This window comes from Sinohyriopsis cumingii, chromosome 5, assembly GCF_028554795.1.
Source record: "Sinohyriopsis cumingii isolate HCF-2022 chromosome 5, ASM2855479v2, whole genome shotgun sequence".
Classification (NCBI taxonomy): domain Eukaryota; kingdom Metazoa; phylum Mollusca; class Bivalvia; order Unionida; family Unionidae; genus Sinohyriopsis; species Sinohyriopsis cumingii.
The window spans coordinates 101285306-101299060 of NC_142965.1; the positions used below are offsets into that span (position 1 = coordinate 101285306).

General features: G+C 40.2%; 1 protein-coding gene across 1 annotated transcript in view; it reads right to left on the reverse strand.

Annotated features, from left to right (window-relative positions):
- Window positions 1–9478: 9478 nt before the first annotated feature.
- LOC149799884 (uncharacterized) overlaps window positions 9479–13755 on the reverse strand; it is a 31262-nt gene continuing 26985 nt past the window's right edge. The window contains exon 3 of the mRNA XM_089957140.1: window positions 9479–12055. Within this exon, the coding sequence (XP_089813266.1) occupies window positions 10953–12055 (1103 nt within the window). The 3' untranslated portion in view covers window positions 9479–10952. The remainder of the gene's footprint in view (window positions 12056–13755) is intronic.

Sequence of the window (13755 nt, forward strand, 5' to 3'; positions counted from 1 at the left end):
GTAAGTAATGACAATTTGGTGACCATCGAGCATGTTCTACGTAGGCCGAATCTTGCGGTTCCCAGTGGTGAAGTGACACACCGCAACTGAAGCACTTGACTTTATCTCCTTCGCCCAAGTAGAACAATCCGGCTCTGGCTAATTCTTCGGGGGTTGGTCCTCCCAGATACTTAGGCCATTTTCCTTTGAACGATTGAAAACGATTTTCAAAGTCGCAGTATTCCGACAAACGCACAGGAAACGAATATTCGTCTTTCACAGGTTCGTTTCGATGAGGGTTGGGTGACATGGACAGGAGTTTGCTCAGGGCTGGATGACATCCGTAGGGGGGTAGACGTGAAGGTGAACATCCACCTTTAAAACGAAACCCAGTAAAGTGTCCAAGAGAACGAGCGGCATCGCTTTCGCATCCCTCAGGTTTGACACGTACAGCATCACTTTCCATGATAGGGGTATTGAGAACAAAGTTCCCATGATGCTTTACAGCATCACAGCGTACAGCATCGTTCCCATCGCAAGGCTCACAATCGCATTCCACTTCAGAGCCCCCAAACTTCAATTGTGCCTGTCTGAACTTGTTTTGTGCTTCTCTGAAAGTATTCATCTTGTTCACTTGGTCTTGGTAGTCACAATGAACTATCGATCTTGACCATAGCCCCTTTTTATACTAGTCGCAATGCAGTCTCAAGCTTGTACATCGTTCCTTTTTTATGTCTAGTTTTGGAACGTATCGTCTCTAAGGTACCGTCATCATTGTATCGTAATGTCATGGGTGGAAAGGCCATAAAAAGGTAAGGGCAGTGCGGAGACCATCGAGTATGTTCCAGAATAGCTGAATCTTTATAGATGCATAGATCCATTCGTAACTTCAGTCCGTAAGCGAAACACTGTACTTCGTATCCTAATCCTGACTCAGGTCCCAAGTAGACAAATCCTGTTCTAGCTAAAACATGCGAAGAAGGTAATCCTTTCCTATCCGTAGGCCATTTTTGAAACGTGTCCAATCGACGGGCACAATCACAATAGTCAGGTAAGAAGACCGGAAAATGGTAGGGTTTGAACTTGGAGTTCTCACTGGATTTCTCACTCGATTCTTATTGTGGTGAAGTCATCCTTCTGGTGGCTATCATCTTACAGCCAATGTTTTATACCGACATGTCCATACGGCAAAGTAAAGTGGTTGGGCAGTCGCACTCGCTTCTGGTACACGATTTGATAGACCTTTTCCAAGGGTCGACTGACGATGTGGTGAGTGGGTAAACGTACAATCTTGTTGGGCTCATAGGTGGTCACTTTAAAGTGTTCATCTTCTCTAGACTGCAAGGCTTCTTTCAATACCCCAAAGTTCACCACTCGACTGGTACGATAATTCAGAGTCAATCCTTTCACTTTGCACTGCGTGTGCACTTCTCCTTGTTTGTCCCAGGATTCGTAACCGTAATTGTTAGGACCACCACTGGCGAAACTTAGAATCTTGTCGTCGGGGTGCTCGTCTGTCCAGGCTCCTAAACGGTCTCCTTCGATGTCAGGGTGCTGTTGACTCGGGTGATGAATATAAATGCAACTGTCAATGTCAAAGTACAGGACACGTTCCCCTAACAGTTCTAAAGCTTCGTACAATTTTAAGCGAGCATGAGCTGTCACGTAAGCCGCAATGATGACATTTCCAAAAGGGTCGTCTTGTACAAAGTCCAGATCTTCTTCGTAATTGACTGAGATCAAATTTTCGCGAACGACGTCCACGTGTTTCATGAATTTGGTTTTGTCGTGAATCATCTGAAAGTAGCGGGAAGGTTCTGTCAAATACTCCGTCTTGAGTAAACACGGACGTTGTGCCATTTTACCCCACAAGCAATTTAACATCACTTTGGCAAACGATCGCCTGCCTTCGTTTTTCTCGATGTGATCTAAAGTGATACCTTCTTGTGCCCAGTATTTCTCTTTAAATGCCTTTTGGTTTTCGGGAGTGTGACACCAGGAAGGATAGCCACTGGCTTCTTGCTTCAGTTTCAAAAAGGCATCCACGTAGTCTGCGAAAGTGCCTTTCTGCGTGGGGTCACCCTTGTGGTATTGTTGTGTCTTGGGAAAGTGGCAAATTTCGTACACTTCTAACAGTTGGTATCCCATGTCCAGAGCTTTGAACAATTCTATGCTGACCCAGGTTCCTGTCAAGGTGCGTTCTTCCTGGGTGTGCTGACAAGGCTGGTCTTGGTTGCACGTTTCGGCACAAGTACGGCACAAAGAAAACATCAGTTTGCCTTGACAATGATGAGGTAACACGAGATGGTACAAATCGGTGGGAGGCAAAACTTTGCACTTGATCAAACCTTCGTATTGTCGAATGTTTTTCAGGTCGATGTGTTCCGTTAACAATTGTGGGTGCCATGCAGGAAAGCTACAATATTTGCATACGTAGGGATACAGCGAACACACGTCCAAGTGTTTGATTTCTTCTCCTTTCTCTTCGTCGGCTTGGTACAGCAAACAGGTGGCATTGGTCCTTCCTCCGTACAAACTATCCCTTGGGTTCAGCGGGTCCATGAACTGGTAACTTTCCACGAGGTGTTTAAATTCGGGATCAGTTTTCAAACGGTGATCGTATTCGTGTTCCCACATTTCCACCACTTGGTATCCTTCCTGTTCTAAATTTAGGCGTCGCTGACAAGTGGCCTGGTACAAGTCTTCCATGGTTCGTTGTAAAAACTGATTTTTAGTGCCACGGTCAGGGTAACAGACGGGACATCCGTGAAATAAGCAACCGTTAAACTCGTACACAATCTTGGGGTTTTCTAAGTCCCAGCCATCGACCTAATGTGTTCCAATGGTCTTTTCGCCACCTCCGTTGCGGGCATGCTGAATCCATTTGTCTTCCTTGTCGCACAAGTAATGTAACCAGCGTAGGGCTTTGACCGAGTATTGACGTTTGACATAGTTGGTCGTTTGATGACTGATGACAGCCACTGTGTTTTCAGGCATGAATCGTTGTCTGTACACGAAGGAACACGCTTTGGCAATGGTGCAAGCTTCTTTCAAAGGATCCACCCCTCCGTGTTCCATGAACAGTTCTCGAAATTTTCCACAGCATTGTCCACGTCGGAACGACAGTACTATAACATTTCTTCCTGAAAGTCGAAAGGGTCGGAGGCATGGACCTGGTACCAAGCGTAGAAAGCTTCTCGTTGTTCGGTATGCATGTTGTCAGGGTCGTAATAGTGAGCCTTAGGTAAATGGGATAGAACGGCGTGTTGATTTGCTTCCGTATTGAAAAAGTGAGGAAAATACCCTTTAGCCATTTCTGTCATTCCAAATGTTTTAGGCATTCGGCTCAAAGGCATGGCCAAGTAACTCATCGAATCTTTAAACTGTAATTGTCCCACTTGCATGAAAATGATTTTGGCTCCGTTCAAAGTGACTTTAGGACGCTCGGTGCCTTGTTCCGTATAGTATCTCAAAAGAAACTGTCCATCGTATCCGGAGAAATTGTGAGCCATCACCGTGGCATGACGATGACAATCTCCGTAACGTTCGATGTCCTCTTGGCTCCACGTCTTGTCGACAGGGTCTAAGACCCATCGAGCGAAATCGGCTAGCGTGTTCGGTCCCCGAAAGATTTTTTCACGCCCTCCGGGAATCTTGCTGCAGTGAAGGCAATGACTGAAGATAGGTTCTTGAATGCACTTCTCGCACGCTCGCTGAGCCACGCAGAAATTAGGAATGTGAATACCTGTCTCTTGCATGCATTCGAAATCGAAAAAGATGAAATTGCCTTTCTTCTTGTGTCCATCCTTTTTCTCTGGTTGCGATTGATATTTTTGCACGTAGCATTGGTGTTCCAAGTCCACGATGTGGTGACAAATGTGACATTTTTTCTTTCCTGAACATACGTGTGCCTTGGCATTATTGGTACGTATGCCTTGGCCACACGTAGGGCACAGTCTCAGGAGCTGACAAGCACATTGCTTCTGTGAACCTTGCGTCTTCAAATGTTGTTGGCAACAGGCAGGGCTGACAAACGTGCGCTGACAAGTTGAACAATGCACTGGTTCTTGCCCTTCGCTCAGACAGGGTTGATAGGCCAAACATCCTGAGCATTTCGATCCACAATGCTTGTGTTGCTCTCGATTGTTATAACCATAGTCACATTTCTCACAATAATATCTGTAACCAGGAATCCAGTGATACTGGTAATAGTATCGAAATGTTCATCGTGATAATAGACATGAATGTATTTTCCGTCCTTAAAGTCTTGGCCTCGAAACAACAGAGGTCCGCGCACTTCTTGAGGGTACACTTTCAAGGTGTAGCGTGGAGCTAGGGCATCTTACAATTTTTGCATCTCAGGAATGCCACAGGGTTTGTCTTTGGGCAAGTCGGCTTGTTTCAACAGGAGTTCTGGTTCGTTTCGTTGTTTGGCTCGGTCCAATTTTCGAATGTTCTCCCAGGCTCTTTTCCATTCTACCGTGTCGTTTTTGTCGACATAGGTTCGTCCCACCACGTTAGCCCTGGCTAAACACATCTGGTCTTGAGGGTTGTTAATTCGGAGGAGGAGAGACGTGGGTCATGTCCAGTGTGGCTTTTCCATCGGTGATGTCAAACTGGTCATTGGATTGTTGCACGTGTTGAATCTTGTCCATGACTTTGGAAGCGGTCAATTCTGCAGGGCTACTAAACTCGATCCAAACAGGGGATTTCAAACCGTCGTGTTGTATGGAAAGTCTTAAACGATCGTCTTCTTTGGGTTGACATTGTCGCTTGAGTGTGGTGAGCAAATATTCCCATATGTCGGTGATGAACCCTTCTGCTTTCTCTAACGGTACTTCGGACTTCAACTCTTTAAACTTCACCGTGTATTTGTAAGCCGTGGTTCTAAATTTTCTAGAGGGTCGCTTTTCCTTCCCTTGAATGGAATAGTAGTTTTCAGGGTTGACTAAGGGTGGTGAACTTTGTTTAGAGGGTTTGGATTCTGGTTCACTCATGTCCTCTTCAAAATCACTGGCATGAATTTGTGCCAAGACTTCAGCTCTGGTACGAGGCGATAGATCACGTTTCTGCCTCTTACTTTCTTCTTCTTTCTTCTCGAATGAATAAGATCGTTTCATCTTGATAGCAAAACGTCAAATGACTAAAGTTTAAACACCATGGACTAATTTATAGTCGTGGCAGACCAGCGTATATAAAAGGGTGTGTGTCTTGTCCTTTCACTATTCATTTCACTCTCAAACCGAGCACAACGATGGAATAGACTACACAAATCGAACGTTTCATCAGAGCTTTGCGAGGAGTCATTAGCAAATTCTCTTCAAACCAGCCGACAGACTACTCTCCTTCCTTGCGAGATAAAAGTCAAGATACTTGCTATATCTGTCAGAAGAAAGGACATTGGTCTTCAGAGTGTCCAGACCGTCAAAAAAGAAAAAAAGATGTTAGGAAAGACAAAAGTCAAGATACCTGTTATTATTTTCAAGAAAAAGGACATTGGTCTCCAGATTGCCCAAAAAAGAAACAAGGGGAGTCAGAAGAAGAGAGGGATTCTTCAGAGGAAGAAGAGGAAGAAGAGGAGGAAGAAAGCAGACAGGTGAAGAAAAAGAAACAGGAGAAGAAAAGAAGAAAGGAAGAAAGTGAGGAGGAAGAGGAGAAAAAGACTGTGACGGTGAAGAACTTCAAAAAACAGAGAGACTAAACAATGAGACAGAAGAAGTCTATGAAATTTTTAAAGTACTCAGTTGTGAATTGTGAATTGGATTGTAAATATTTATAAAAGAATAAATTAGGTATAAAAAGGTAAGTGTCTTTGGGTTTTGATTTTAAAATAAGAACGTACACTCACACACTCATACACAGACACGTACTATAGGGGTAAAATGGGTTATATTTTTTGAGTTTGAATGGATGTTGGCAATTGAAAGTCTATTTCTTTTCGAGAGACGTGGGTGGCCCTGAAAAGGGCCTTTTTTGGTGTAGGGGTGAGTTTAAGCAATCAACTTTAACTGCCTTAAGCCTTTGTCACTTAAACACCTCATGCATATTTACACATCGATTTTTATCTTAAAAAACACAACCTTATTATCTGAGATTTCAAAAAAAAATTGTTTCATCATTGGCGTCAAGAAGGATGTCTTGTTATTTGCACGTCTCTTTTGACGTCTATCTGAAGTGCAAAAAAAAATACTATAAAAACATCATACACCTTTTTCTTTCAAACGGTATTTAATACATCTTTCAATATCATCTTTCTGTCAAATTTTAAAACACACCATTCTCAAGTGCTGCCCATCATTAAGTTGATATGGCGTGCCGGTGATAGTTGGAGATTAATTCCAGTATATTAAGGAAATGATAGATACGATTCACTTCAATGTTTTGGCTCTTGAAACAAAAGATGTCGCCAGAACGTTCACACCATCCTTCTCCTCGTCCGAATCAGGCACAACCTTCTATAAAAAGGGAAAGGAAAGAAAGCCCCTAGGTGTTAAGCTAAACATTGATTGCTTCGTCGATACTGACTACATTCAGTCCTCCGATGCAAAAACAAATCATTCAAAAAGTATCCAAAGAAACCATTGATACCGTATGTGAATTTTGCTTGAATGATTTGAAACTAACGGTACCTTTGTCCTAGATAGAGAAACTACTATTAGGAAAACATCGGAACGTTGATCGCCGAATGGTGAACACAAATACCCATCAGTCCAAGAAGAAAAAAATGATGGAGTATTTCAAACCAGTGTTGATAGGCCGCTTGCTTAAAGTGACCACCCCTTGTTAGGGTCGATTGATTGACTATTTAGGAGGAGTTTTGAAATAAGTATGAAGAAAAAGAAAATACATAGGACAGACATCATACTTCTTCCTTTGAATCATACAGAAGGATACAAATCCACTTTAATTCCATACAAACGATGGATATAACTTCATCGTTGGTACGAACAACATATACATCATGTGCCTCCGAATATTATTCTAACAAAGATGTCATGCTTACAAGAAGAATTACAATCGTTGATGGACAGAACCGATTTGTAAATAAAAAACAGACAAAAATTGCAAAGGTGCAGCCAAGTATTTTAACGTCTTCAACTATTTCACCAGAAAGTTTTAAACGAGACATCTGTCAAATTTTGAGCTGAACTACAGCCATGTATCCGTTACGACGAGTGCAAATGAAAACTTTATCTTTGTCATTTTGATCCTAAGATTGGATAACATGTTTTCCATACACATGTATAAAAAGGTTTACTCACTGGCACCATAGATCAAAATACTTTCGAGTTTCAACACTTCAACGTGTCCAAGGTAGAAGTCACTCGAGATTGCCAAACGTTGTGTACCAGACCCTTTGAACCTAACTTTGCCCAGAAAAATACTTGAGATCTTACCTGACACTTTTTGAAGCCACATGAAAGTTGGTTACCAATAGCACCACTGTATTTCGTACAGAAGGATATGCTTCGTGGAATTTCAGTTTGCAATAGCTCTTGCCAACACAGCGAACGTCATCTTTCATGTAGAATTAGCAATATTCTGGAAGCCGAGCTGATGAGGAAGTTTTTCATCCAAATAAAAGACAAAAAAATACAGTATGATGTTAAGATGGCCAGAACAAAAACAACATTTGATCTCCTGTTTTGCTACTGACTTAGCTAAACAAATTACAGGTCTCATCAGAGAACATTGTCATGGATTTCAAATAGATCATCCTATTCAGACACAACACGACAAAATGATGTAACATAATGCATCAAGAGAAAAAGTTGCAAGAGTGTCTGGAAGAGAGGTCATATCCGTAGAGAAAAGTTTCAGAAAGTGGTATAAAGACATGCGTGACTATTCCGTACCTCCACTGACTTCTCTGGAGACCATACGGTTATAAGCTCTCTTCCATTAGAGTACAGATACTACCCATGTTTCATCGACTTACTTGACAGATATTTTCAAGGAAAAAGTCGGGTGTGAATTGATGACTTATCATTATCTGTAAAAAAAAAAAAAAAAAACAAATATGAGGCCTGGCATTACTTTTTGACTCACAGTTCGTGTACAGCTTCTTGAAATCCTTTCGTGTGTGCAAAAGATGAACTTCATCGTCCAGGAACCTATTGTGTAGTCTTCTACTTTCACAATGATACAAGTGCGAACTTTTTATTTCTATGGATTATTTTTTCTGCAAGACGACATCACTGACTTTACGAGTAGCAATGCTAGATTGACTCGATACAATAACGTCAGATTAAAAGGATCCGATACTGTTTTAACAATATTGCTTGCATTTTCTTCATCAACACGTATTAGATTTAGAAAGACGAGTTTTTGAAGATTATGACTATCTCTTGTATTTTTCTCAGAAACGTATAGCGCATCTATTAATCAACGGGAAGCTAGAGGCAAGCTTTCTCACAGACCCACGTTGTTCTCGCCAGAGACTCGAACCCACGTGGATGGAGATGTGAGTGATCTCAGCATATAGGTGTATGCACTAAGATCAAAACAGATAAATACCTCAGACAGAGTTATGTATATTCTTATGCGTGTTACTTTTCATGATTATAGATTGTAAGGGAAATTATGTCAATCACATATTCAACACTAAATTTTTCTATGATCGTGGATTTGTACTTTACGATGGGGCCATTTCAAAATAGTGAGATGTACTCTTATTGACATAAACATGTCGATGTGACTCGAGTTCAGGCCTTGTGTTTTCTTTGAAGGCCAGGATGATCTAGTTCCTGACTGGCTGGCTGTTAAAATACTTGATCTTGTTGACAAGATAAGATTGACCTAAAACAAATATTCGACTCTTTTTCTGGTTTAAAACCTGTCTTAGTGTTCTGTATAAGAGATGATTTACTGAAAATTAAACATAAGTCACAGAGAAGTAATATTGTTGTGATCATTTTGAGAGAATTTTATTGACTTCGATTATTCATCAGAATTACAGAGTGCTCATATTCTCTGATTTAGTAGCTGTATTGGAGCTACTGTGAATTAGTTTAGAGACATTTAAGATTATATCATTGTGATGTATCAGGACTATTTTGCATATCAGCTCAACAGGGTAAACTTCATTCAGATTACCACTGGAACTCATTTGGATTACCCGATAATTTTGGATTGGTGATATAACTATTTAGGATTTCATTTACCATACGGTAAGGATATTTGAATTTTCCATTTTATAGTTTAGGGAAATAATTGTAGTTTGAAGTTTACAAAGCTTGCATGCATACATACACATGCACGCACGCACACACACACGAACGCATACACACATACATATACATACATATATACATACATACATGCATGCATACATACATACATGCATACATGCATGCATGCATCCATCCATCCATCCATCCATACATGTGTTGGTGCGTGTATAAGCAGTTCCTTCTTTTCCGCATAATTTGTAGCAATGGTCGTATCTAAATGGCAATGAACTGTGTATATTATACTTATAAATTATTGACTAATGAACTGTTTAATTAAAAGACTTTATTTCTAATACCAAACATAGAATTATGATGTTATCACAAGAGATATAGACTCTATAAATGAAAATCAATATAAATAAGTAACAAATGTTCTTCTTCCGACATGAACCGAACGAAATATAGGTGAAAAGCTCAAATTCTCCGAATGTCAACAAATAGATAATCTAATAAATGCAATACATACCAAAAATATTTTGCAACCTGAAATGTCACACTGTGTTAGCTAATAAAGAATCAAAGGATATTATGAAAATAGAAATCAAGAAAAGATATTTTATAATTATAATTTTAGGTTTAAATATAATACATAGCAAAGTTTGCAAGAAAGTTACATAAAAAAAGTAATTCATCTGATTTCAGTTGACACCATGTATTATGTACAACAATATGCTGTCTGATTTCTTAAAACCATTTCCATTGGATAAATGGATGTTGACGATCATTTTTTTATGATAATTTGATATGTGTATAATGCACCCGCTGTGTTAAAAATATATAAAGGTCTTTCGGGCAATACTTTCTTTCGATCAACTGTACACCTTTGATAGTGGAGGAGGCGGGAGGGGGTAGGACATTGGGGGAGGTATTGAGTTTGATTTAATTACATGTGTAATCTGAGCAATTAGGCTAATTTTAATTCTTTTTGCCCTGAGATCCTGCCGAAAAAAATATAGACATGCTGAAAAATATGATCGTGGTTATTCTTCATTATTGTAAATACTGTGAATTCACTAATTTCTGTGGGTGGGATGGGGAGCAATATCCATGGATTTCGTGGTTGCTACACCAATTCAAAAATCCTAAAGCGCATTATTTTTCTGTGGAAGCTCGGAGTTCAAGAAATTAAGCAAGGACAAAAATGTAATTGCTTTTGACAAGAACAAACAAAACTATAAACCCAAACAAATGAATTCGCAACAATGCAAAAAGTATTCTGAATCACCACGTTGTTCAGCCATAATCTGAGACAACCTCTGTTTTCTGATTACACACACTGTTCATTGTTTACTGTCGATATTAAACGGACCGATATAATAAACTTTATATGAATCAATCGACAAAATAATAGATGAGATTTTTTCTTATAAAAAAAGACTCCGGTTTCAAGAAAAGAGAATAAAAGGCACATTGTATATGCAGTCGGTCATGAGTCAGAAGAATTGTCCTTTGTAATGACGTCACCCATAAATATATCTGTATCAGACGATGGTGAGTTCGAGCCCAAACGGCCTTCGTGTATTATTATTATTATTATTATTATTATTATTATTATTATCAATATTATTATTATTAATATTACTACTACTTCTGGTACTGTTTCCATGCCTTACTTGAAAATGACAAAAAGAAGATGAAAAACAACAACTCTTGGTATACATGGACCGACGTGACATCGGGTAAAAATAATCGGTTGATTCCACTATCAGTCTTGTCTGACGATCTTTGTTGATCGGATAACTATTCCGCTACAAAAACGAGCCGCTTGGTTTTTTTACCACCTCCTTGATTTCCGTTGTGATCCAGTCGGAGAATTTGAGCAGCTTGTTTGGCCATTGCCACAGAATCGAAGCTAGTGTCTTCCTTAGGCGGCTGATATTTAGGGCTCAGTGCCCTAGTCTGAAGGTTGAAGGTTGGTGTTGGGGATTTTCGATTTTGAAGTCCAGAGTTTGATGCTGGCGGCAAGTACCTCGAAGTATCGCCTCGCACAAGACGTCTTGCGCGTTCTCTTACATCATCGTCAAGGGGGGTGCTGACTTTTTCAGAGCGCGAACTGGGACGTTTCCGCTTTCGATCCTTATTCTGTGGTTCAGATTCATTTAGTGTTATGATCTCATCCACGGAATCCCGCCTGTATGGTGGAGGCTTGGAGACTGGTCGAGCCTCGTAAGGAGGGGGACTCGATCTTGAGTGCATACTGTCCTCATCAAAGCCTTTATTGGTGTATCCAGGCTGTGGCAAAGGTTGTTGCTGTTCTTCCGTCGTTTTCTTCATGGCCGCTGCTCTCATCTCTCTTGCACTCGTCGTGGTTCCTTTGGCGAAGAGCGGTTCCTTTTCATCTGGGACTTGCCAAGGCAGCGGTGTTTCCGAATGATCCAAAGATATGCTTACTTCTGATGACGTCTTCGCCCTCTCCCGCTGCATGGAGTTCGGTTGACTATTATTGTTGTTGCTGCTTATTGTACTGATGACCGACTGCTGGTCACTTGGTGGAACTGCTTCATTTTTCACCGCATCTTCAGAGAAATCCTCTTGGTCACGCTTCTTCTTCTTATTTTTCAGAAATCGTCGGAGCCGTGCAATGCAGTAAATAACAGCACATCCGCCATATACAAGAACAATTAATGGGAGAACAAGATACATAGCAAAATTGTTCTTGTCTGCATAAAACTTTTCAATATCACTCCATGCTAAATCTCGTTTATGGCGAGACAGTTTGTCTCCTGCATTCTCGTTCTGCACTGAGAGTGATTCAAAGTAAAGATGATCCAAAGAGCCATTTAGCATTCCCTGCATGTCTGTCATGTCTCCCTTTGCCTCGCCATGGCTTGCTACGACGTAGCCTGCAATTTAGACAAACAAAATGATAACTAAGTTGATGCAGAATATTTTCAAATATGGTACTTAATTTGTTCCAATTTTATCCAGAGAGAGAGAGAGAGAGAGAGAGAGAGAGAATGTTTAATAAGTCTGTCTCTTTTGTCGAAATAGTTGAGGAGCCTTAATACTGCATATCTAATACTGCAATTAGTACAGATATAGAAAAGTAATATGGTATGAACTTTCATCTGATGTAATCTTTATAAAACAAGTTTAGCGATAATGTACACTAAGAGTTCAGTATGTATGTATGTATGTATGTATGTATGTATGTATGTATGCATGCATAACGGGAAGATCAATTTTCAGATCTGTACTTGGCTAACATTTTTGCGAATGAAGAATGAAAACAGAATTTTATAAATACATATGCACATTTTAGTTTTGATTTTAGATGGAACATTCCAAACCAAAGCGGGTTTTAATTCATCAGCAAAATATCTCCTGGGCAGCCACTAATTGGCACCTTTGTCCGTCCGTCAGAGACGCCTATTGGCACCTTTGTCCGTCCGTCAGAGACACCTATTATTATCTTTGCCTGTTCGTCAGTCACCTATTGTTACCTTTGTCCGTCAGTCACATATTGTCACCTTTGTCCGTCCGTCAGAGACACCTATTATTATCTTTGTCTGTTCGTCAGTCACCTATTGTTACCTTTGTCCGTCCGTCACTCACACCCATTATTACCATTGTCTGTCCATCAGTCACACCTACAGTTATCTTTGTCCGTCCGTCAATCAAACACGGTCACGGTTCGCGTTTAGGTCAGTCTTCAGAAAAGCGGCAGGGCTTTCGTGCTTCATGAACATGTCTTGCTTATTATGTACTTTACAGATTTAAAAATCGAAATCTGTTTAAACAATATTATCAGTTTTATTTATACTTAATTGCGCTCAAACGCGATCCATTATATAGCCGCACGGTTTCAAGTACTGAATGCAAAATATTTACATTTAGTTTTGTTCCTGTTTTTTTATATTTATTTCTTTGATATTCTTCAAAGCACTGATTTCTTTCATCCTTTGTTTTTGTCGTTGTTTTGTTGTTGAGTTTAATTATAGTAGCGTTCTCACAATTGTGCATGTGCTACTTTTTTCTGACTGCACTGCAGCCTGCTAGTTGTTCCTGGGGAAGGGGATGGTGCCACCTCCCCCAGGCTTTTATGGATTCAAGGAACCCTGATAATTTGGCCTCAATCTGTGGGTCCATAAAGGTCCCTACATTTGAATGGTTGGCTGTCATTAGTGGGAAGGAGAGCTCGGGAACGGTCCTGCTTGCTTTACATCTCTGGTTTCTTGTTGCATTTGCCTGGTGGCTTTTTGGGGGGTTTTTTTTCGAGATTTTTTTTTCTTCTTCAAAATGTTCTAAAACGAGGGGGGATGTTCTATGCTGTTTATAGAGGTTCTTAGTAGATATCATGCATGATGAGAGATTTTCAAGGTTATTATGGTATTACTAGTCGAGGTGTTTAGGGTGTGTTTCCTACGTTATTTTATTTATAAGTTTTTAGATATTACCTCTTTAAGTTATTTATTAATTGATGTTTTTAGAGATTGAATGTTATTTATACTTTATTTAGCAAGAGACCGGAGTCCTAGCCGATTACACGGTTCGTTAAGGACATCTAGGACAGGAATTCTAGCTGATTACTCGGTTCGTTAAG